General features: G+C 44.6%; 1 protein-coding gene across 5 annotated transcripts; it reads right to left on the bottom strand.

Moving 5' to 3' along the window:
* Positions 1–3,460: 3,460 nt before the first annotated feature.
* RILPL2 (Rab interacting lysosomal protein like 2) lies at positions 3,461–26,183 on the bottom strand. 5 transcript variants are annotated; one of them, XM_066603348.1, is made up of 5 exons: positions 26,043–26,183; positions 15,154–15,481; positions 10,210–10,361; positions 9,974–10,087; positions 3,461–4,676 (listed from the first exon to the last, which is right to left on the bottom strand). In XM_066603348.1, exons 2-5 carry the CDS (start codon positions 15,457–15,459, stop codon positions 4,637–4,639), a joined length of 612 nt encoding a protein of 203 aa, XP_066459445.1. In that variant the 5' UTR covers positions 15,460–15,481; positions 26,043–26,183; the 3' UTR covers positions 3,461–4,636. The 5 variants fall into 5 exon arrangements, with proteins under 5 accessions (XP_066459445.1, XP_066459446.1, XP_066459443.1 ...); XM_066603349.1 differs by lacking the exon at positions 26,043–26,183 and adding an exon at positions 16,731–16,775; XM_066603346.1 differs by lacking the exon at positions 26,043–26,183 and adding an exon at positions 16,627–16,719.
* Between the last annotated feature and the right edge of the window lie 21 nt (positions 26,184–26,204).

Here is a 26,204-nt window from a genome sequence, read left to right on the forward strand (position 1 = left end):
AGCCGTCCCCAGGATGGGAAACAAAGGAACCTCAGGTGGAGGACTGCTATATTGCAGCCTGTGACAACTTGTGCCCAAGACCTCCATTCACTGACTTAAATGTGTGTATCCCATAAAGCAGAAAAAATGTGGATGGAAGACCCTGTTGAGCCTTGCAGAGCTGCAAGGCTGAAAAGGGATGGCACACTGCCCAAGAAGTATCCACCCCAATGGGAAGTGTGGGGGATACTGAACCTTCAGAGTGCCTTGGCACCTGCAAGAAGTGACATGAGTATAGACAAATGGCCCTCACTACATACAATGTGTACAGCAGCTGGCACATAGAGTGGAGGAGACTGGGGAGCAGATGAGCTTCAGTAGTCACTGCAGGGACACTGCTCGCATACCGCAGCGAGAATTCTTGCAGCAGGATCTGCCTGGGACATCTGTAGGAGGCCTAAGACTGACTGATGTGGTATGTGTTAGGTTTGAGACCAGATCATTGTCAGTTAGTGCCAAGTTTTAGCAATGTTATGACCTATCATTCATTGACTGCTCCCCATAGAGTAGACTAAATCCTTTAGAACGTGGGCATAAGCAGTCACCTGGAAACTTGTTGGTATGTTCACCCAGGGGTGCATGGCATATTTGGATTTAGGTGTGGATACTATGTCGTGCATTACAGCAACAACGTGGATGGAATTTACAGAAATCTCATCCACACGCTGAGTAAAAAAAAATCCGCAGCAGAAATTGACCTGCTGAAGGGATCACATCGGTTACAGTGTCAGGCCAGTAGAGATTGGTGTGGGAACAACCCAGAGTCTGTACACTGCAGGGAGAATTTATTTTTATTTAAAAGTTCACCTGGTCAGCTGTCTTAGGCCTCATGTCCACTAGCAAAATTGAATTGCAGATTCCGCTCATAGGAATATCATTGGCCATCTGCAGTCAATTAAATAGAATTTTGAACTTGCAAATGGCATTTTAATTGATTTGCGTTTTTCTCGTGCAGAAAAAAACGCAGCATGCTCCATTTTTAGTGCAGATTCCACGCAGATCGGCCATGTTGCTATCAATAGGTGCAGATATCTGCATGGAAAAAAAAAATTTAAAGCAAATCCGCACGGAATCTTTCAGAAATCTGCACGGATTGTATTTTTCTAGTGGACATGAGGCCTTAACCCCACAACTCCTTTTAAGAGAACTACAGTTGAAACAATGCTGTTGGATGAAAGGATGGTGATTTAACCCAGGTGTTTGTCATTGGCTCTTATAGGAGCCCATGCAGCGGCCGATGAATTTCTGCTGGAAAGATAGTTCCACACTGGTTCATTTGTGCATGTAATCAGAGAACAGAACTCATTTAAAATCCTTCACATTTCTGTATATTGTGTGTAAACTTCACTTGTGCAAAAACTAATAGAACAAGCTCTGTTATGCCTATTTGTGCACTAAAAGGTCCCCATAGAAGTAGGTAGGGGAGTGCACAAATGCGCACGTGATGTGTGAAACGCTGCTTAATTCCACTGGAAAGAACACAACTGGAACTAATGAGCAATTTCAATCTGCATCTGTTTGCAGCATACAAATGAACATGCCATGCTGCTGCAAAAAGTACAGTAAATATGATGTGCATGAAGAAAAAAACTGCTCATTCACAAACAAACACACTTACACCTTTGTAAGACCAGTCTTAGGGCTTATTCCGAGGTGCATATATCGGCTGTCCCTCTATGCAAGGGAAGAAGGCAGGTCGGGAGCAGTGCACTGAGCTCCTGCCCTCTCCGCCCCTTGCCACTGTTTGCAATGGGAGGGGCGGGCAGGCAGGGGTAGAACTAAGTTCTGCCCCCATCCCACCCTCTTCCATTACAAGCAGTGGTGAGGGGGTGGGAGCTTAGTGCACTGCTCCCAGCCCACTTCCTGCCCCTGCAGAGAGAGACGGCGTATACTGGGCCAGGCATGAAACCCCGGCCAATAGAGATACGTCAGAATAAGCCCTTTAATCTGAGAAGGTAAAAATTAAAAGGAAACCTGTCACCTGCGTAAAGCACCATAAACTAACAAGGTGCTGTTAGGGCAGGTGCCAGGTGATTTTTTTTTTTCTCTATACTCTCCCACTCCCTGGATCCCATGGTGCCCACCGCTGAAATCCAACTCTCTGGAGTAGTGTGCACACGCTCTCCCATACAAGTATATGGCGCATGGCACTCTGAAAAGAGTTGGATTTTCATGCACAACACTGAAGGCAGTGGTTGTTACAAGGGAATGGGCGAGTCAAAAAAGATAATATACATCACTTTGCCACCTGTCCTAACGCCATAAGTTAGTTTGTGGTGCTTTAGGCAGGTGACAGGTTTCCTTTTAAATGGTAGGGAAGCTGTCACCATGGAGAAGTGACTTTTCAGAGATATTGAAGTAGAAATTCTAATTGATCAGTTTTGGGGGTTATTGGCAGTCTCTCATTAGATCAGACAGACAAGCTAGTTTCCTTAGAACTGAAAGCCTACTCTACTACATCATCTACTTTCTACTCTTCCACTTCTACCTTTTTATTAAATACACATCATCTGGACCTTTTGTCTCTGATCATTCCTTTTGGACAGCAATTACTTCTCTCTAGGCTTAACTGTTTGCAATAGTACAAAATAACTAGTTTAAATGCCCATTTACACACTATTATTGCTCAAAATTCATTCAAATGCTGCATCTGAGCGATAATCTCTGCGTGTAAATGCTCCCATCGTGCACTTTGTCTAAACGATGATTTTGAGGTGAACTTAAAATCCATCGTTCAACAGCAGAAAGATGATGCATCTCCCAATAGACTGCATGCTGTGTTCTCAGCAGCAGTCGGAAGATTACATTGTATTCTGCTAGCATCCCAGATGAAAACAATGCAGCTGTGTGCAGAGCCCAGCCCACATGCTAGGCTCTAAACATCTTCTGGTGGTCCTTTTACATGCAAATGAAGATGATAGTGTTAATGGACATCAATGTCTGTTAACACTTTATGCAAAATGATTGCTAAAACTTTCAATTGTTTAAAAGGTTATCTTTGCATGTAAATGGGCCCTAAGAAACAAAACCTCCAGAACACTTGAAACGCATGGTGTGTTAGAAGCATGTACAAAAATTGTGTGAATGAGGCACAATACCCAATCTGATAAGTAGGCTACAAGTTTTTATTATAGGATCTAATAAAACGAAATTAGAGGTATGTGGAAGTACACTAAGGGCCCCATAAAGTTCTATTGTGGCAGTAACATAGCTGGTGGCTGAGGCCTTACATGCAGTCCATTTCTTGCTACACCTAGAAAAGTAATTGAACACAATCTACAAAAAAAAATTGCTTTTTATTAGTAATAAAAAAAAATTAAGGCATGTTTATAAGTAAAATACAAAGAGGTAGTACTATAGTGGAATGTATAGTAAATAGAGATATGTCTTTACTGCAACAACAAATCCCCCCCCCCCCCCCCCCCCCCAAACATTTAAGATCCTTCATCAGTCAGAACAAGAATATACAACATACTATACTGAACATAGAAACTTAGGCTTGTCTAAAGGCCCATTTAGATGGGACGAATGTTGGGCAAACAATGCCAGACCCTCTTCCCCGCACATAGTGGCTCTCGTGCTGCTGCACAGGAACTAGTATCGCTGGCTCGCTCACAGAGGGGCCAGAGGTGGGGAGGCTGCAAGAGATTTCACTCCTCACTCTTCCCCCGCCGCTGTCCATTGACTTAACACAGTGGCCATTCAGTACTGAACGATCAGCTCATCCTCCATGGTTTATGCTGCATAAATGATGAGCGATGAGCCGATCATTCAGTGTAAACAGCAGCCGTTCAGTACTGAAGTCCGCTATGTTAAGTCAATGGAGAGGGATGGGGGAGAGCAAAAAGTGAAATCTCCAGCAGCCCCACTGTGCGCCAATGATACTAGTTCCTGTGCAGCAGCATGAGAGCGGGTTAAGTGTGCTGGGACCAGTGTCGAACAGGGTTTGCCTGACATTTGTCCCATCTAAGTGGGCCTTTAGACAAGCCTATTTTTTCCCTGCTTAGGCTACATGCACTTGGCTTTTTTTCCCTGCTTATGATTTACAAGCCAAAATCACAGCACATCCTATTATCTAATTTTCAGATGAAAATAGGATGTCACTGTGTCTCCAACACGCTGAACAGCACATGGATGGGAATTGCCATGTGCAGACCAATTAGAGATTCTCTAGTGCAACTTTTTAGTCATCCTTGTGCATGTACCCTAAAACTGGATCCAAACTGATCAAAGACAAATCACTTATAAAATCACAAAAACAGGATACATGGAATGTTTTACTCTTTTTGTTTTTTTACTAATAATGTTCAAATGGCAAAAAGCTGAATAAACTGCATTCAGCAAATTTGTAATGCTATCTTGTACTAGACAAGTGTCCAAGATTAGAACATAACTAGTAAATTTCCATTCTTGTTATATTAATGCTAGTTCACTGAGAAATAAATATCCGTCCCCTTCATATGTCCTAATATCCTCTCATTCAAAATATATTTGTATATATACTCTTTATAACAAATAATTTGTTTTAAAAAATGTAAAGCATACCAATTACATCAAACATCATTCAATGATCTGGTAAAAAATACAGAAAATGGTATTACTGTTGTGCTTGCTTGTCTTGTCTGAAGGGAGAAAAGCTGCATGGGGAAAAAGGGAAACATAAGAAAAGTAATTTTATACCTCCTTTTTCTGAGATCTAGCAAAAGAGGAACAGTAGAAGGATGGATAATGCCCTAACAAGACATCTATTGCAGCGTTTCCAGGAACAATGGGATTTTTAAGCACTAATCACAGATTCACCAGAACATAGAAACAGCGAGACTTATGACTTTTACACACAGAGATCGTAAACTGTTTTCAGCTTGCTCAAATAGGTTTTCCTAAAGCGATAAACATACATATGAGCTAAATTATAAACACTGGACAATACTTATAGAATGTTTTTAACATACAGGAAGCCTGTTTTTCTTTACGCAACAACAAAATTGAGGGTTCCCTAGTGGGAAAAAAAATAAAGGACCTTCGCCTATATACTGTATGATTACATGGCATAAATAAAATTACCCTATGGGAATTAGCTATTTAAAATCATGGGCTTGGATGCATGTCTGAGTGGAATCTCTCTCAGCCGTATGCAAAAATGCTTATGGTTTATACTAATCCTCACATCAATAGGCCTTTTTAGTATTGCAGGATATCTCTTAAGGAGCCCATAGACTAAATGATCATTTTAACTGAGCAATGACAGAGTCATCGTCTGGAGGTAGGCCGGCCACGCTGGAATTTTTCCCTAGGTAGTTGAACGAAAGGTCTTAAGTCTACAAACTTTCCATAGTTGAAAGAATATTTTCAGAGAGACCTTCGACCATCGCCTGCTGTCATTGAACATGTATGGGCAGTTTAAACAACTTCAACTCTCAATGTGGGCTGAAATGAGTATGGCCAAGTCAGCAAATCCAGACAATGGTTTGTTCAAGAGCTGTACAACCATTACTCTACTTCTATCTAATGTGTAGGGGCACCCTTGCAAATACTAAATACGATTTTGAACAATATGTTACTATGTGTAAATGAAGAATTCCATAAAGGCAAAACAGTTTTTATCTTTGCCATGTATACCTTATTAAAAGGTATAAATCATGAAGGAGAGACTGGGTGGCTCCAGACAGGGGGTGAGCACACTGTTAGGCCTCATGTCCACTAGTTAAATAGAATTGTGGAATCCGCAGCGGATTTTGCCCATAGGGAATCATTGCCATCCGCGGTCCATTAAATAGATTTTTGCACCCGCGGATGGCATTTTAAAAGAATTGTGTTTTTCACGCGCGGGAGAAAAAACCGCGGCATGCTCCATTCTGCCGCAGATTCAGTGTGGATCGGCAACATTGCTATCATATTGATAGCAATGTGTGTGGATATCTGCATGCAAAAAAAATACCATTTAAAGCAAATCCGCCGCGGAAATCCACGGCAGATTCTGCGAGGATTGTATTTTTCTAGTGGACATCAGGCCTTAGGCCTCATGTCCACAACACGCGCGGATTCCGTGCAGGGAATCCCACACTGTCGCAGCCAGTGAGCCCTGCTTCACTATACTGCGCATGGTCCTCACAGCTCACGCTCAGACATGTGCAGTAAGTTTTTTTTCTTTAAAATCTCCTACTTTCCTGCTGATCCGCGGCACATCTGCAGTGTCAGCTGCAGGAGTGCCACGGATTGGAAGGCTTCCATTGACTTCAATGGAAGTTGTCCGTGCAGAATCCATAGAAAAACAGAGCATGCTGCGATTTGTTTTCCGGACCAAAAGGTTCGCAAATCAAATCTGCATGTTTTAATCAATGTACAGACATCAATGCATACCTATGGGCGGCTTGATTAGCGGATATCTTGCACGGGTGCCCCGCGCGGATTTCGCAAATCAAACCCACCCATGGACATTGGGCCATATAGCCACTAGGGTATAAAAGACCCAGGCATGGCTCAGAATTCAGGGGGAGGGGGAATCCAGAGGGAAACATGAAGAAATCCTTGGTGGGAGGGTGCGTATACTGTATGGTAATCATTACATCATTGAATTGATTATGTTTAACCCCCTTTTAACCATGAAGAGTGTACATGGGTTGTGTGGAGCAGGTTCAGGAGCTGAGCCTGCTCCATACCCTTTGACCCCTGAATGCCCCCCTCCTGCAATGAGATTGCAAGGTGCCATTTGGGCATGATGGCAGCCCGATGCCTTGTGAAGGCTCCCAGGGTGGCCATGAATTTCTGCCTATTAAGATGTGCCTGTGGCATGTCTAAATAGAAAGCCCACAAAACAATATACTGCAATACTGAAGTACTGTGGTATATGCTATAAGCAATCAGATGACTGCCAGTTCAAGTCCCTCTTGGGCCCAAAATAAAAATAAAAAAATCAGTTGAATAAAACAAAAAATTTATTGCAAAAAATAAATAAAGTTAAGAAGAAAAAATAGCTTTCCCGTTTTTAATAAAAAATAGATAGAAGAAAATATTAAACATATGTGGCATTGACAAGTCTGTAAAAGTCCAGGCAATTAAAATGACGTATTTATCTAGCATGGTAAACACAATCAGAAAAATAATTAGAATACACAATGCCAAAATTGTGCCATTTTAGTCAGCTAGTCTTTAAGAAAGAAAAAAAAAAAAAGATATTATAAAATCAATTAAAAGTCGTATGTGCTCCAAAATATAAAGAGGACATTGTCTCACAAAAAATAAATAAAACATTCACGTAACCCCAACAACATAGCATAACGGTTTTAATTTTAAGTCAGAAGACGGCATTTTTTTTCCCTCTTCTATAAAGTAGTTCAAACCCCGCTCCAAAAAGGGACTATATAAATTTGGTATCACAGTAGTTGTACTTGACCAACAGAATAAAGTTAACATGCTTCGCTCCATTGGACTAAAGGACATGCGCACGCCCCCTACATCCAATCTCAGGCCCGAAGAAGTCAGCTGCACCGCAAGAATCCACCCCTTTCTCACCACGGACACGCTAAAAACGCTCACGGTTACCCTCATCCACTCTCAGCTTGATTATTGCAACTCGCTGCTGATTGGCCTCCCCCGCACCAGACTCTCCCCCCTCCAATCCATCCTGAATGTGGCAGCCAGGCTCATCTTCCTGTCCAGCTGTTACTCGGACGCCTCTGCCCTGTGCCAGTCACTGCACTGGCTGCCTGTCAAATACAGAATTCAATTTAAACTCACTACCTTCATCCATAAAGCTCTCTATAGCACCGCACCGCCCTACATTGCCTCCCTCATCTCAATCCATCACCCAGTCCGCACACTCCGCTCAGCTAATGAAATCAGATAAAGTGCCCCTTTAATTTGAACCTCTCATTCCCGCCTCCAAGACTTCCCCAGAGCAGCACTAGTCCTCTGGAATGTGCTATGCAAAACTATCCGGGCAATTCTTGACACACAACACTTCAGGCGTGCCCTAAAAAAAACAAAAAAAACACACCTCTGCAGGGAGGCATACCACATGCCCTAAACCAAACCCACTTTACTCCACCTGATAATACACTCCCTGTCCTACTGACTGCAATCCCTGCTATCCGCCATCAACCGCTCCCTGTAGTCATACCGTTTCGGCCACTATACCGCTCAACCTGACCATTGTCTATGTGCATAGCACCCCTCACTCTCCATATTACCATACCGTGCACATTTCCAGCCCTTTACCTTCTGTATCACCCTTCTGCATTATCTGTAGTATGTAAGCTCATTGGAGCAGGACCCTCACCTCTACTGTTTCTATTTTTCGATTACTACATCTAACAGTGGTTTTGTATCTCTTCTCCCCTTTTTTATAAGCGCTGTGGAATATGTTGGCGCTATATAAATAGAGAATGATGTAGGAGGTAAAAACAAGACCCCCCAAAAAATAAGTGCAATATTGAGTTTTTGCATTTTGACCCACTTCAGGCTCACACAAGAGTGTTTTAAAATGTTGCATGTATAAAGCAGTGTTTTACCGCTGTGTGACCTAGCCTATCGCCGCTTATGGCAGCAAACTTTCACTGTGCATGGCAGCATATCTCACACACACTGTCATGTGTAATCTAACTTTCTTTGTTTTTTAATTTCCCGATCTGTCGCTCAGCAAAGTTGCATATAAATTTCAGACATACACAATATAATTACGTATGTACAGCCTTTATTACATGCCCATTAAGAACAATAGGGCTTTATCGCGCATAATGTGTTATAAAATAGAATATGCTGCTTTCTTTTTTTATGTGTGTATTAAACGCAAGTGTGAATACATCAATGAAAATCAATGTACTTTCATTGACTCCATTCACTGCATGCAGGGAATTTAAAAAGACACCCATAGCATTTTACAGATACCTTCAAGGGCATGAGCCCTTAAAAGGGTGGCTACAAATTCTTACACAATGAGTGGAAACATTTTTTTCTTGGTTTTCTCTTTGATAACCAGGTTGGGAATCACTAAACTATTGAGTAAAGGGGACCATAACAGATATCTATCCGATTTAGGCGAGGCTGGCCAATGATGACAGAAGTCATGGGAAAAAAAAAAAAAAAGATTGGGCAGTTGGATTTCAACTACCCAATCCTATAGTTTTCAGAGAGATCCATTGGTGTCAGAGGTGTCCGGCAGCAAGTTTCTCCCTCTCAGCATTCAGAATCGATATACAGTTGGCCAAGTGGAGCGTGCATGTGTATAGGAAGGGAGGTCGGGTGAGTTAGTTGCCAGACAGTGACAGTGCTTTCAAGAGCTATCTAATGTGTATTGTCTAAAGTCCCTTATACATGCAACGATTTTCGCTCAAAATTCATTCAAACGGCCAAGAGCGAGCGATCATTATTACGTGTAAACGCGGGCAGTCGTGCACTATTCGTTCACTTGTTGTTAGCCTCGGGTTTTAAGCTGGCATAAAAACCATCGCCTGGCAGTTCAAAAGTCGTTCCATTTGAATGTAATTCGTCCACTCTTGAGCGGCTTGCCGACTTCAGGGGGAAGTGTTTGTTTGCCTTCCATGCACAATGAGACTCACAATGACTCACACTGGGAGAAGACAATCGAATCTGCTGGACAGATAATCCCTCCCATAAGCACACGCCCACCTGAGCGAACAACTCTGAGTGTACTTTAGCTAATGAGGGAAATGAAGAGGATTAAAAGTCATTATCTGTACGTGTAATTTCATGCAAAAATGTCGTCAGTTCGTAGAGTCGTACGGCTGCTTTAGCGATAATCGTTGCATGTAAAAGAGCCTCAACTCCTCTTACCAGCATCTGCGTGCACGGTATGGAACTGTTTAACACAGAATCACTGTATCACCTACACAGGGTACACTACACTAAGGTAAGGCTTGTCTATAATGGAAATTGCAACAAAAATGTACTCTACGGTGAATATTAACACACTTACAGGCGCCTTATAGCTGATTTATCTTTGCTGTTGTCATTTCCCCTTGGTGAACTGGTGATTATGGATTCATTTTCCAATGTAACAATGTGGTCTTCAGTTGGGGGTATGACACCACTATGAAGAAAATTGGAGAAGTTAGTTTTTTAGCTTTGAAAATTTTAATTAAAGTTAAAAAATAATAATTTGAATTACTGGAAGGATAATGTCTAAAGCCTAAACATTCATGCAGGACTCACCTTTTATAACACTGCAATTCATCTTGTGCAACCAAAAGCTGAACTTTCAGCTTATTCCGCTCCTGCAGCACCTCTCTAAGCTCTTGTAATGTAAATCGTGGCCGGTTTGGGTCTGTGAGATCTATAACCATTTTGTCTGGCCCAAGGTCAGCCTACAAAACAAAATACAGTGTACAAGTCTTAGTATACGCAAAACATCCAAACACTAGATGTGTTACAAAGTAAAACTTCTGAAATGATACCTGCTGTGTATTGCTCTCCTCAATATTATGTAGGACACAAAATTTTTCTTTGGTAGCTATTAACTAAAAAGGTACAATATTTTTTTCAGTGCCCCTTGCTATTATAACCCAATCATCATAACATACTGTCGGCAAGCTCTCAGCTTAGTGGGCATTACCTGTGAAGCATGCTCTACATCTTCTCTTTGCTTCTCTCAATTTAGCTTGTATCTTGTTCCCTCACCTTCTCCCAGACAAGCTGGCATGTATATACACATAACATGCGGTGTGTAAATAACATTAACCTTCAGGCTGGGTTCACACAGGGCGGATTTGCCGCGGAAATTCGCCGCGGCAGATCCGCCTGCGGCCGCTAATCTCGGGATTAGCCAGCCATGTGGACGAGATTTCTCAGAAATCTCGTCCACACGGGACGGCCAATCCGCTGCGGTAAGTCAGGCAGGAACCGCAGCTGCGGCGACCGCAGCCGAGGCTTTACAATATGCAGCAGGTCTATTTATTTTTTCTTTCCGCTGCGGCCGTGCTCTCCTTTATGGGAGCGCCGGCCGCAGCGGAAGAGCGAGCGGCCGGGCTGCTTCAAAGCCGCCGGTTTTTCCGCGGCGGTTCTCCCGGCGGAAATCTCGCGGTTTTTGCTGCGGCCAAACCGCGGGATTTCCGGCGGGAATCCGCCCTGTGTGAGCCCAGCCTCACTGTTCATAGATGCCTCCGTTTAGTAGTAGGTTATGCCTGGTTTAGACACAACGATTATCGCTCAAAGGATGTCTTTTGAGCGATAATCGTTGTGTGCCTTTACAGAACAAAATGATCGCTCAAACGGGGTATGCAGAAGACAAGCGGGGCCGCTTGTCTTCTGCATCTAGCTGTTCTCTGCTCGGAGCGCCCAGCTGTTATACATGTGTTCTTCATACCCCGCCTGTGTTCAGGGAGCGGGATACAGCTGAAACAATAGTATTAGCTGTATCTCGCTGTGAATTCCTGATAAGGCTGATCATTGTCTTTCAGCATGCTGAAAGAGAACAATCAGCGATTCCTTAAAGGGGTTGTCCCGCGCCGAAACGGGGTTTTTTTTTAATTCAATAGGCCCCCCGTTCGGCGCGAGACAAACCCAATGCATGGGTTAAAAAAAACAAAACGGTTTAGTACTTATCCGAATCCCCGCTCTGCGGCGACTTCTTACTTACCTTACCAAGATGGCCGCCGGGATCTTCACCCACGATGCACCGCTGGTCTTCTCCCATGGTGCACCGTGGGCTCTGTGCGGTCCATTGCCGATTCCAGCCTCCTGATTGGCTGGAATCGGCACACGTGACGGGGCGGAGCTACAAGGACCAGCTCTCCGGCACGAGCGGCCCCATTCACCAGGGAGAAGACCGGACTGCGCAAGCGCGTCTAATCGGGCGATTAGACGCTGAAATTAGACGGCACCATGGAGACGAGGACGCTAGCAACGGAACAGGTAAGTGAATAACTTCTGTATGGCTCATATTTAATGCACGATGTACATTACAAAGTGCATTAATATGGCCATACAGAAGTGTATAACCCCACTTGCTTTCGCGAGACAACCCCTTTAACGAAAACTGCACGATGTCAGTGCAGTTACACACAACGATTATCGTTCAAAAGACTGCTTTAAATCGATTTTTGAGCGAAAATCGTTGTGTCTAAATCAGCCTTTAGTGCAGTGTTTCCCAACCATGGTGCTGCGGCATCCAGGGGTGCCACGGCTCTGCGGCTAGTATTCATTGTATTATGTCGCCACCCGCATATTCCGATGGCGACATAATACAAAGAGTCCAAGAACACTAGTAGCGGAGCCGCGGCACCCCTGGCAGCCTCTCTGCAAACAACATAGTTTGTAAAAGCGGTCTCTGTTGCCGCAGGCTCTCTGGATGAAACAGGCCCCCAGCCAATCAGAAGCTGGGGGCATGTTTCATCCAAAGAGCCGGTGGCAACAGAGTCAGCGCGCGAGAACGGCGACAGTGCTGGAGCACCGAGGTAAGCGGCTTTTTGCATGCCCTGGACTCCAGGGCCGCATGTAAAGTGGTGGTGGTGCCCTATTCAGCAATTCCAGCAACCTGATGGGTTGTTTGGTGAATCAGCCAACCCAAACAACCAATTAGGTTGCTGGAATTGCTGAATAGGGCAGAAGTCTTGTGGAAAGAGTTAATGTGTGGGGGGTAATGGGCGCGTGTGTGTGGGGGGGTAATGGGCGCATGTAAGGTGGTGGTGGGAGGGAAGGAATGGCCGCATGTAAGGTGGTGGAGGGAGGAAATGGCCGCATGTAAAATTCTGGGGGAGGCATATTGGCCTTTTACTCCCAACCTCTACATGAGCCAACCTAACAACCAATCACCGTTAATGCGTAAATACAAACATCAAATCAGGTTGCGAATAGTGTGGAGATGGGGAGTGAAAGGCTAATATGCGTGAGGGAGGGAATGGCAGCATGTAAAATGGTGGAGGGAGGGAATAGTTAGCAATGATCATTAAAGGGTTGTAAATGACTAGATTTTGTATATCATGTAAACATTTTGGGTAGTGGTGCCCCTGTGAAAAAAAAAATCCCACGTGAAAAATTGACATTCAATGCGAAATATATAATATGTCGTAATAAGCCACACCCCAACCACGCCCCTGGCCACACCCCCTTTTGGTAAGGTCACCGCACCGTAAATTTTTTTCTCCCAGGGTTGCCCCAAGGCTGAAAAGGTTGGGAACCACTGCTTTAGTGAATGGTGAGGGTAGTTGAGTAATCGGTCTACTTCTCAGGCTTAGACAATGTACTGGGCTTTAAGTCTGAAACTGCGGAGCAGTAGCCACATCAGCTTTGTATCGTAAATCTGCATTGGAGCTGTATAACAAAAAACAATAAGATAATCTGTTTAAGGCCAGGCTCACACGACCGGGTCGGATTCCGCATGCCCGGCCGGTGACCCAATGTACAGCGCTTAATTGTACGCAGGTGGTCATGCACAGTACAGCTTTTCTTTTGTTGTTTGCATTTTCCACGCCCTCGCTTAGTGATTACACGGGCACCTGCAGCCCATATGCAGTGTAATGGCTGTGGGTATATCAGCAACCATAGAGCAGAATGGGCTGTATGGTTGCAGATCCTGCACTAAAATAGAGCAGGCTGCGATTTTTTTTGCTCACTGAATACGCAGGGTTTAAAACTAAATGCCTTTCAATGTCCGTGTATTACCTTGGATCATCTGTGCAGACAGAGACCGCAGAATCCGCAATTCACATCCGGTTGTGAGAGACCGGCCAAAACGGTCTTCTTATTTTAATTAAATTGGATAACACAAGTAAATAATGCTTCATGTAACAAATCAAAATGGAAAATCAAGCAAGTATTAAAACCAAAGTCCCTTTGCAAGTGGAAAATCCAGTAATGGACAAAACAATAGGATATTTTTTAGTCAAGACTATATGAAAAGTTTCATTTTGCAGCAAGTTTAAAAAAAGAAAAAAAAACAAACCCAAAAACTGAAAACTACAAAGCTGTACGTAGCCTTTCAGTTATCATCCATGTTCTAGAGTCCACAATTCACTACTTCCTGTTCTCATTTCCGGCAGTGCACAGTTACCATAGAGAAAGAGACAGAGTGAATTAATTATTGAGAATCTGGCCGTTTGTTGATGCAGATTATACAATCGAACAGAGGGCAAGGCTTTCTGGGAAAGTGGTGTCACATAAATGCAATTTTGTGTGCAAATAACTATTGTGTGAAAATTACTAAGTAATTTTCATTTGATATAAACATTTGCAATTTGGTCTCAGTGGAGTGGCACGCATGCCTAGACAATTAGCACTATGAAATTCAAACTTATGTCACAACAGTCGAGTAAAATAGAACACAGCATTTCGAACGCGATGTTCGAGCGCTCTGTTCTACTTTCACTTTTAACGCACCTGATCACCCATCACAATGATGGGGTGCATTAAAAATCCCTGGCAGATGCTGTACAATGCGTTCAAAAACACAGTTCAAAATCATGGTAAAATACTGCGATTTTGAGCCGCGTTTTCTGAACGCATGTGTGAGAGTAGCCCAAGACCGACTGTTCTGTTTGCACTGTCTATTACACAACTTTTATAAATCTACTCCAATGTGTGGAAATCTAAATTCGAAATTAATGTTCCCACATAACAAGTTACCATCAAAAACCCATTAGCACGTCAATGCTGATGCAGCTCTTTAACACCAGCCGACAGTCTTTCAAATGACTGCACAAGCGCTGACGTCACGCTAACGAAGATCGTTAGCGCTTGTGCAGAGCATTCAAAATGCACGTGGCTCGCAGGCCTTTTTGCTCAGCACTTCCTATGGAAAGTGGTGAGCGGACACACAAGACGAGAAGCCAGCGAGAGCTATCGAGGTTTTAGAAGCTTCACACTGAACGATTATCTCTTACTTTCGCTCATTTCAGCGAATTTTGATTGATAATTGTTGTGCGTAAAAGGGCCTTTAGAGCTACATATGTTCCCATCATTACATGTATTAAAAATACAGACCAGGAAGACATGGCAGCATGTGTCACAAGCGCCTAACAAACTTAGATGATCTCAGATATTTTCTTTATCAGGGGTTTTGTGGGTTTCAAATATGAAAGTAAAAAAAAAATGATATCTAGAACAAAAAAACCAAAAACAAATAAACAAAAAAAAAAAAAAATCAACTACATTTTCAGCTACCTGATCAGCTTGTGGACTTTCTTTCACTAGTCTTTCCAGCTCTCCCTTTAGATTATCCCTTTCCATCTTCATTTCCTCAGTAGCAAGACTTGACTGGTTCACCAGTGTTTCCAGGACCTCCAGAACACGCACAATCTTAAACTGCAGATCGGCCACAAGATCTGTTACACCACGCGCTTCTTTGCTAATCTTCATAAGATCTTTGCCTATAACATGTGACATATCATAGACATCTTCTACCGTCATCTGAAAGGGGTCCTTGTCAAGTGCAGTTTCTGGTGACATGTCCTCTTGTTCAGTATCCATATTTCCGTAATCCACTTACTTGCTGCCAAAAACATAAACCAAAATGTTGTATTCACACCTGAGTAGATGTCAAAGACAGTAAAGAACCCCTGATGTCCTCAGTTTTATAGATCCACCGGGGATGGGATGAATGAATATACTGGTGACCATATAAGCCTCTGGTACCCTGCTCACTAATGGTTGGACTGCTACCTTCACCCAGACCAACACGTGCTCCGAGAAAGTTACAGAAAACTACATTTGCCGCTTGATGCTTCCACAGATGTGATACATACAGGTAAGGGAAACCAAAGGCTGGCACTACTTCATAAGCAGAGTACTGGCAGCACATCAAGCACCGTTACACCGAAGGCCTAACAAACGAGACGTGCCATAACTGCCAATGTTATAAATAATCTTTATTAGTACACATGCACAGGTTAAAAACATTTGAAGAGGCCAATGCAAATAAGGCCAGTCTCACACAGGAGTATTGTCATTGCGAGCCTCGTGCTCAATTTTTCTGTGTGCAGCACGCAATGACAATAACAATAACCCATCGATTTGTATATAGACACTCACACCTGTTTTTTCACGTGTATTACTTGCGCAAAAAAATAAAAATAAAATCACGGCACGTATTACGCTCACATATACGCCAAGAGAGTGCAGGGGGATTGGTGGCACACAGCAAGTATGCATGTCATTGCATACTTGCAGCGTTCCCACGGGCAGCTACTTACAACTGTGTGAGCCCGGTCTAAATCAGAGTATTGATCAATGAGTAAGCATATTAAATATTGATATATGATAATATATGGTAGCAACCCTCAATCAATAGAAAACCAAATGTCTGTTTAGACAGAGTTATCTAATGCAGCAAAGAAATACATAAATTAATAATGGCCAAAGGATAAGTAAGAGATAAGCCATTTAAATCCCTCAAAGAAATGTTTCATTCAGCAAACCCCTTACAATATAGATAGGGATAATAATGCATCCAAATGGGACCTAGTGATCAAATGGAGGGGTAAAAAGCTCATTAAAGTTGTCCCATGGAGCAAAAAAGTGCATATGCAGCTTATGAGCAAATGGGAAGTAGCATACAAACATGAAGGATTTCTCTAAAAAGTAAGTTATGTCCTCAGCCAACCCTAAGATAAATAAGGAATGACAATGCATACATACGGAAGCTGCCAGTGAGATACTCCACAAGTATTGTTCTGCGGACTTCCCCAGGATTGTTGCTCATAGCGACCCTGGTGTCACAGTTATACCATATTATGACTCACCTGAGTGGCATACATTGCACTGGTCACGTGCTCCTCCCACCCTGCGTCCCTCCCATGTATGGGAGGATATGAAGTGTGTACTGCACCTTGCCCTCACAGGAAGTAGGTGTTGTGCATAGGAAAATGTTCCCCATGCTAAAACAAGGATGCTGTAGAGTTGCTAAATCATTGCTGCCAGACTGTGCACTCACACGTTACCAGGTTGCATCCAGTATATGCTAGCAGTGCATTCTTACTCAGTCGGGAACATCACAGATTCCTTGTGGGATATAAAACACGCCAATGTTAAATAGTGTAATATCACATATATCCACCATGATATCATGCCGCATCCTACATGAGAGATATCCTGGAGTCATCGCCTTGTAATCAGCATGATATATCACACTAGATAGATATACATGGTTATTATGTGATCAATAGCCACACCCATCACATAATTATGGATATCTGCGGTTCACTCAGGGACAGCAATGTTAGGACTTCAGTCCAAGGGCGATATGTCACTGCATTATCGACGGCGATAATCCGGCTGTGGGCAATGCAGTGAACATTTTCCATAGATTTAACTATAGAAAGCACAGCCTGACGTCCACGAGCGGAGAATTACAGCCATTCTCCGCTCGCGGGATTCAAATCGTGGCATTCTGCGATTTGCCGCAGTGAGCCTATCTATCAGATAGGCTCACCGCGGAGACCTGTCATTTCTCCCCCTTGGCGGAATAGCGCTAGCAATATTCCGCCTCGGCCATGGACAGGCAGCAGCCTTAGGGATAGATTATGGAGAAACTTAGGACCCTTTTACACGGACCTATAGATTGTTCAGTGTAACTGCATGCCCCGACTGACCGACGAACAAGAATTCGTTTACTTCTTGTTCGTTGTTCATTCTCTGCAGACACAAGACTGAACGACGGATTGTTCCGTGTAAGCAGGCAGACATTTACCTGTGAACGACTGCCTGCTTACTGTGACCAGAGGCGGGTGGGCTGAAACGATCCCCGTCCCGCTCCAACTCCATTCACTAGTCATGCTCATTCCCTTGTAAAAGCACAGCCACGATTATCGCTGCTACGACCTGTCGGGCATCTGTACCTGACAAGTCGTCCCATGTAAAGAGGCCCTTAGGGATAGCTAGTATCAGAGATCACTTTTGCCACGTTGTATTTCTGTTTCCATCACCATCTGCTCTATTTGACCGTCACAATCAGGGGCGTAGCTATAGGTAGCAGTCGCTACGGGGCCCTAGAGCCTTAGGGGCCCCAAAGGCCCCTCTATCACATAAGAAGACACCAGTATTATGAATAGAACATGGCAAATAAGGGGCTCTGTTATGGTTTTTGTATCCGGGCCCAAGAGCTTCTAGTTATGATCATCAGATTAATATCACCATTAATCCTTGTCTTGTATTTGTGTTATTGCTACGTGCTTCATAGTTTTGTTCTTGAGCCTTCTGTCCTGTATTAGCATTATTTGGTCCTACTGTAAGTCGTTAGGGTCTCAGTACTGGGAGACACTAGTAGTATACAGCCACCTCCTATACGAGAAGTGCAGGTCTGCCCTCTAGTGTCCAGTGAGTGCTGTTACAACTTCAAAGCCTCTGTTTACAATTGTTATTCTCCAGGGGAAAAAAAGCTTTATAGTTATAATGCAGAGAAGGAATAATCTAGATATTGTATGTTACATGGCACTAAAATGTGTCAGGCAGACATATATGGACTCGCCTTGCTGCACACCAGTTTGGCTTTGGGCTTTCTGAGGTGGCAGCACCTGGGGAATCCTGATTTTCACACTTGACCCATCTAAATGGGATACTGAGATAGGCTTGAGACAGGGATGGCAGCAGTGTGTAAACTAGGTCAATGCTATATGTCAGGGAGCAGGCAAAAGCAGAGTCCAGAATACAGAGCTGAGGTCACGGAGCACAGAAGTCAGAATGGTCAATAACAGGCAAGGATCAGAAGCAGGACTACACAGGAACTGGGGCTGTCACAATGGCTGATGAGACCAATTGCTTAGGTATCCTCAATGAGGGGAGGATGCCTAATGTAGAAGGTAATGGCTGGTGATTCGTGGGGAATGGAATTAGGCCACGTGCATTGGCCCTTTAAGAAAGGGTGCCAAGGCGTGTGCGAGCCCTTCGGGCAGAGGCACAAGAGCGGGCAGAAACAGAGGAGTGATATGCAAAATGTGACAGTCGGTGGCGTCCAATCAATCCCAGGAGCAGGTAAGCAGCGGTGATGCACCGTGACAAAAAGTATATGCAACAATCAGCCATGACATTAAAACCACTGACAAGTGAAGTAAAAATATTGATTAGCTCATCACAGTGGCATCTGTCAATGGATCGGATATATTAGGTAGTAAGTAAGCAGTCAGTTCCTGAACTTGATGAATGAGAGGCAAGAAAAATGTGTGATCGTAACGATGTGAGCGATTTTGACAAGGGCCACATTTTGATGGCTGGACGACTGGGTCTTGTGGAGTGTTCTGGTATGCAGTGGTTAGTACCCACCAAAAGTGCTCCAAAGAGGGACAGCTAGTGAACCACCGACAGGATTACGGCTCGTGCACATGGGGGAGTGAAGGTTACCCTGTCTGGTCTGACCCTACAGAAGAGCTACTGCAGCACAAGTTGCTGAAAAAGCCAATCCAACTATGATAGAAAAGTGTAAGAATACACAGAGCATCACAGCTTGCTGCATAGCTGCAGATTGGTCAGTGTCCATGCTGACCTCTGTCCACCACTGAATATGCCTACAATGGGCACAAACATCGGGACTGGACCATGGAGCAATGGAAGAAGTTGGCCTGTTCTTAATCCTGTTTTTTTTACATCATGCAATGCTTAACCCGGGTAAGAGATGGCACTATGGGAAGCAAGCCGGTGAAGGTAGTGTGATGTCCTGCTGGGAAACCTTGGGTTTAGGCACTCATGGAATTCAAGGGTGTAACTAAAGGCTCAGTGTATTACTGTACTGCGCATGTGCGCCGGCCGGTACTTCCACACACATTTGCAGTATAGAAAAAAGAAGACAAAGAGAGGTACTTAGGGTCGCAGACCACGGGTCCTGGCAGATTCCGTGCGGGATTTCCCATGCGGAATCTGTGCGTGCCCATGGACATGAGCCCTTATACAGGGATCTGAGATTCTATCGTGTAGGCTGAATGACCAGGTCCCTCTGCCCACTAAGGCCTCCTGTCCACGGGTGGATGTGCGAAATCTGGAGCGGAATTCTGCTTCCGGATTTTGCAGCAAAATTCAGCACATAGCATGCTATGGAAAAACACGATTTTCTGCCCACGAACGGAAATCAATTACGATTTTCCGTTCACGGGAAAGAAATTGCAGCATGCTGTGATTTGCCACAGGCTACGCATGGGCAGCTTCCATTGAAGTCAATTGAAGCAGTCTGTGCCGTGGCCATTCCGCAATCATCATTGCGAAATGGCCGTAGGAGCCGCGTCATCGCTATAGCGACAATGCGGTGTTGCCGGCACATTGGCAGCACAGGAGGAGATGGAAAAGACGCCGGACAGGTGAGCAGACCTAGCAGTGGGTCGAACTCCACTGTGTGAAATCTGCATGCGGCCCATGGACATGAGGCCCAAAATTGCACTTTTAGGCCGCCTGCAGACGGCCGGGTCAGATCCGGCAGCGAGAATTCTCGCCGCGGGACCCGACCCGAGCACCTGCAGAGAGCAGCGCGGCACTCACCCACGCCCCGCAGCCCCGGATTTTTCATGTGCCACCTGCCGGCGCATGCGCAGACCGGAGCCGGTGAGTGACGTTTCTGTGCGGGGCTCTGCGAGCCCCGCAAAGAAATAGAACTTGTTGCAGTTTGTTTGCCACGCGAGATTTCGTGCAGACAAACCGCAGCCGTCTGCCTAAGGCCTCATGTCCACGGGGAAAATCAGGCCCGCTACGGATTCTACATGTAGAATCCGTAGCGAGTCCCTCCTGACCCGCGGACATGAGGGCTGAAAATAAGAATTTAAAAGAATTTACCTATCCGTAGCGGGCGGGGAAGGTCTGCTGTTCCTCACGGCCGGATCTTCTTTTTCGGCCGGCGGATGAATTCGTCACGCCGGCGGCACGTCGCCGGCACGCGCCGGGCACATCCGCCGAGCCGAAGCAAGAAAGATCCGGCCGTGAGGAAGAGAAGACCTTCCCGGTCCACTCCGGATGGGTAAATACTTTTAAATTCCTATTTTAGGTCTCCCGCGGATCCGGACGGCTTCCATAGGCTTCAATAGAAGCCCGCGGGAGCCGTCCCCGCGGGAGACCCGCACGAAAATGGAGCATGGTCCAGATTTTTTCATGCTCCATTTTTTTTAAAATCCCTTTTATTGACCATCCGCGGGTATTTATCTACCCGCGGGTGGTCAATGCATCCCTATGGGATGCGGATCCGCTGCGGATCTTAAATCATATTTTGCCCGTGGACATGAGGCCTAAGATTGCGTTTGCTAACGCAATCCTATGGCAGCTTCCAAGGGCGTAAATTCCGCGGAAAAACCTGCTGCGGAATTTCCGCCCGTCTGCAGGCGGCCTTATATAGGAATGAGATTCTCTGCAGAGCAGGCATCAGGTTGGAGAGCTCCCTGTTGGTTTATTTTGGCGTCTCTTTATAGGACCTTTATAAAAATAGATAAACACGGGTAGCAACAATAATAATAGTAATATTTATTTATATAGAACCAGCATATTCCACAACACTTTACAGAGGTACATACCGTATATAGACACAATCAGACACAATACACTATTTAAAGGGGTTGTCTCGCGAAAGCAAGTGGGGTTAAGCACTTCTGTATGGCCATATTAATGCACTTTGTAATATACATCGTGCATTAAATATGAGCCATACAGAAGTTATTCACTTACCTGCTCCGTTGCTGGCGTCCCCGTCTCCATGGCTCCGTCTAACTTCAGCGTCTAATCGCTCGATTAGACGCGCTTGCGCAGAAGGGAGGTAAGTGAATAACTTCTGTATGGCTCATATTTAATGCACGATGTATATTACAAAGTGCATTAATATGGCCATACAGAAGTACTTAACCCCACTTGCTTTTGCGAGACAACCCCTTTAAGAAATAAACAATTTGAACAATCGTTCAATACTATAAGATGAAGGGGGTCGGGTTTTGAGAGAGCATCTAGAATAAAGGTAAACACAGACATTAAATTAGGGTATATGATAGGGCTCCCTAAAGAGTTATGTTTTTAGGGCACACTTAACACTGTGGGTGTTGTCTGGGGTAGCGTATTCCAGAGAACTGGTGATGCTCAGGAAAAGTCTTGGAGATGGGAGTAGGAGACTTAGTAAAGTGTTTGATTATCAACTCAAGCTACAACAGTCAATAGTGGTCCTACAAAATTTAAATCAAGATATTGATTAGTCCTTGTCATGGAATATCTGGGGATATAAACAGCAGGTGCAGCTATTCTGTCATCCAGCCTGGAATATCTGGGGATGGGGGGAAAAAAAAAGCGTAAAAATTAAATATATTTTTAATCATGGGCTACATTTAACTAAACAATATTTTTGTGGGGATAATTTGCTGATCAATGTGAGGGGTCTCACTGCTGAGGCCCCTGAAGTTTTCCTGAACAGGGCTCCCATATCCCTTGTCCTCGTCACTGCATGATTACTGCATCCTCGCAGTGAGGAGGAGACTGCATAGAGAGCTGGAAGCGCATGTGCACTAGTGCTCCATTGGCTTGCAATGGGACTGCACAGATAGACAAGTGACACCAGTTTTGGTATTTCTGTTAGCCCCTTTGAGATGAATGGAGCGTCTAACAGTGCCTGCTCGGCTAGAGCTCCAGTCAATACGACATTACTGCAGGGAGAGGAGTGACCCCCACAGTGAAAGCCAGAGCAGGACATGGGAGTCCACTTTTTGAGATTGGCGGTTGTCTCAGCGGTGAGACCACCTATCAGTAAATTATCCCCTATCCTTGGCTAGGGAATAACTTGCAATCTTGGTCCAACCCCTTTCACCTCTAAAGTACCATCTACTTTTCATTTCTTCATCCACACTGTTCAAGTGCCATAATCTTTCTACTTTTCTTTCTATATAGTCATAGGAGAGCTTGTTTTTTCTATGGGATGAGTTGTATAAATGGCATGATTTAATGTACAATACAGCGTGTTAAGCGGTCTAAGTACGGTGGTGCCTTGGGTTAAGAGTTTAATTTGTTCTGTGATGGAGCTCTTAACCCAAAACACTTGTATCTCAAAACCAGTTTCCCCATTGAAATGAATGGAAAAGCCATTAATCCATTCCGGATCGTGAAGCTCTCCCACTGATTTCAATGGGGATGGCGTTGCCCCATTGAAAGCAATAGTACGCCGGCATCCCAGCAGAGATTTTCGGGATGGGCTTTAAATATAAGCCCTTCCCTGAAATCATCTCTAGCTGCAGTAAAAAAAAAAAAAAAAAAATGTAGTCACCTCTCTGCCGGGGCTCAGGCGCATCTAGCCGCCGCTTGTTCTCCCTGCACTGCTCTGAAACTTTTCAGCAGGCAGGGATTAAAAATGCAGGGAGAACAAGCGGAGGCTAGACACGCCTGAGCCCCGGCAGCGGCAGACAGGTGAGTATATATTTTTTACTACAGCTGGGGATGATTTTCAGGGAAGGGCTTAAATTTAAAGCCCTTCCCCGAAAATCACTGCAGGGTTGCCGACAGGCCATTGTTTTCAATGGGGCCACCGGCGGCCCCATTGAGAGCAAGGCTCTTAACCCAAGTTTTTGCTCTTAAGTCAAAGCAAAAATTCGGGAGAGAGCCTGCTCTCAAGCCAAAAAGCTTGTAAGTTGAGGCACTCTTAACCCAAGGTATCACTGTAGTTTGAAATGGAGATACAAATCCCTTATTGCTTTGTGTTGCCATATTTTTAAACCTATTACTTTTTCTTGAGATGAGAGCTTATTCAGACGACCGTATATCGGCCGGGTATTCATGCCGGTCGATATACGGCATCCCTATCTGCAGGGGGAGGAGGCTGGAAGAGGCGGGAGCAGTGCACTGAGCTCCACCCCCTCTCCGCCCCTCGGCACTATTTGCAATAAGAGGAGGCGCCCCCTCCCATTGCAAATAGTGCTGAGGGGCGGAGAGGAGGTAGAGAGAAGGGGCTGGAGCCTAGTCCTCTTCCAGCCTCCTCCCCCTGCAGAGAGGAACGCCATTTATCGGCCGGCGTGAACTCCTGGACGATATACGGTCGTCTGAATAAGCCCTAATGGTGTTTTTTTTTATGGGGCCACAGTTTTATTTGCAGCATTTTGGGTATTACAGCTTTTTTTTTTTTTTTTTTTTAAAGGAGATCACATACCCAAATCTCTTCCCACAATTCCTGCATTTTATTTTAGTTTACCACGTTCATTGTGCTACGTGACAATGCCATATTTTAATAATTCTGACATAAGGACATGACGATACCAATTAGGTTTAATTTTTTTCTATTATATAAAAAAATATGGGGAAAAAAGTTGTTAAAATTTGAAATAGTTTAATTTGTAAAAATCTTATTTTTTAAAGTTACATGCATGTGTAGTACATATTGCAAGTTTTCTATATAGCAGTATATTGTTAGTGTGACTTTTTAATCACTGTATTCATCTTGTAGTTGGGGGACACAGAGGCCCATCGCTCTCTGCTACCTGACCTAAATGGGAAAGAGAATAAAAAGAGAAAAAAGGTAGAGCAGCTATCTAACCTCAAATGTGAGGTAACATAGTAACATAGTTTGTAAGGCCGAATGAAGACAATGTCCATCTAGTCCAGCCTGTTTTATCCTTCTGTGTTGTTGATCCAGAGAAAGGCAAAAAAACCCCCCACAAGAGCAGAAGCCAATTAGCCCTTTTGGGGGAAAAAAATCCTTCCCGACTCCCTAATGGCAATCAGACTGTTCCCTGGATCAACCCCTAATATTTCCTACCTGCTGTGTACCCAGATTAACAGTTAACCTAATATTTATATCCTGTAATATCCTTCCGCTCCAGAAAGACATCAAGTCCCTCTTTTAAACTCCTCTATGGATTTTGCCATCACCACATCCTCAGGCAGAGAGTTCCACAGCCTAACTGCTCTTAAAGTAAAGAACCCCTTTCTGTGTTGGTGATGAAACCTGCTTTCCTCTAGACGTAGCAGACGCCCTCTCGTTACTGTCGCCGTCCTGTGCATAAACAGATCCTTGTATCGTCCCCTCATGTATTCATACATACGGTAGTTATTTGGTCGCCCCTTAGTTGAGCAGATGTGGAGAACCAGACCTGTGCTTGCCTCCTGCTGACCCTAAGCTAAAACCAATTAGCTCAGCATCAGTAGGCTGCGGGCATACTCTGCATAGAAGTAGCAGACTTTCTTCTTTTTAGTCCCACCCCTCCTAGTGGCGGAGCCTATAACCACAGTCCGGTGTTCCCCAATAGAATACCTGAGAAAATAATATTTCTCACAGCTTTCAGTAAGGAAACATGAATGAAGAACTTGGAATGATTCCCTTTGGTTTCCTATCGCATCTCTGATGCATCGTCTGATTATTCGGAGAACGTGCGCCACGTCTGCATCGGGGAAATAAATTTTGTGCTAAATACATAAATCTGTAGATCCACGTTATTGAGGAACATTTAAAAGGGAGTTTAAACTAATCCGTTCATTTTACATCCTTGATGGGGAGCACAAGAAATGGTGACTGACACGAGCACAATGTGTACCAGTAAAGCGTTGTGCCTCCCACACATATCGGGAAGATCCATGGTGGTTTTGAAGTAAAATGTGCACATTTTACATGTGGATTTTTTTTGTAGATCCCATCACAGATTTAACCCTATGCATTCTAGTACACCCAGTGCAAGCAGAGCATTGCATCCTAGTTCAACCAAAGCTCCCAGACCACGCAGAGCACTACATCCCAGTGGACCCAGAGTCCCCCCAGGCCATGCAAAGCGTCGCATCCCAATGTGCCCAGAGTCCCCCCAGGCCATGCAGAGCGTCGCATCCCAATGTGCCCAGAGTCCCCCCAGGCCATGCAGAGCGTCGCATCCCAATGTGCCCAGAGTCCCCCCAGGCCATGCAGAGCGTCGCATCCCAATGTGCCCAGAGTCCCCCCAGGCCATGCAGAGCGTCGCATCCCAATGTGCCCAGAGTCCCCCCAGGCCATGTAGAGCATCACATCCCAATGTGCCCACAATCCCACAGGTCATGCAGAGCACTGCATTGCATCCTAGTCATACAGAGCCCCCTAGTCCATTCAGAGCATTGCATCTGTAGGAGGAGTGAGCCCCCAGAACATTGCAGCTGTGGCTCACCTCGGGGTGATGGTCTTCCAGTAAACCGTATAGATGTCTGCGGCTGCTGGTAATAAGTCGAGGAAACCAACAAGTTCCACAATGACTTCTCTGCTACAGCCGCTCACAACTACCTGGGAGAAGAGAACTTCTTAGCAAACTCCAGAATGGCTCCTCCCACCC

Source organism: Eleutherodactylus coqui, chromosome 5 (genome assembly GCF_035609145.1).
Source record: "Eleutherodactylus coqui strain aEleCoq1 chromosome 5, aEleCoq1.hap1, whole genome shotgun sequence".
Classification (NCBI taxonomy): Eukaryota; Metazoa; Chordata; class Amphibia; order Anura; family Eleutherodactylidae; genus Eleutherodactylus; species Eleutherodactylus coqui.

What these genes read in the sequence shown, in the direction of transcription:
- RILPL2 (XM_066603348.1), bottom strand. Translation starts at nt 15,459, where the DNA reads ATGGATACTGAACAAGAGGACATGTCACCAGAAACTGCACTTGACAAG. An exon ending in AAAGTCCACAAGCTGATCAG is followed by an intron (nt 10,362 to 15,153) that starts GTAGCTGAAAAT and finishes TTTGTTTTGTAG; the next exon opens with GCTGACCTTGGGCCAGACAA. An exon ending in GAATTGCAGTGTTATAAAAG is followed by an intron (nt 10,088 to 10,209) that starts GTGAGTCCTGCA and finishes TTTTCTTCATAG; the next exon opens with TGGTGTCATACCCCCAACTG.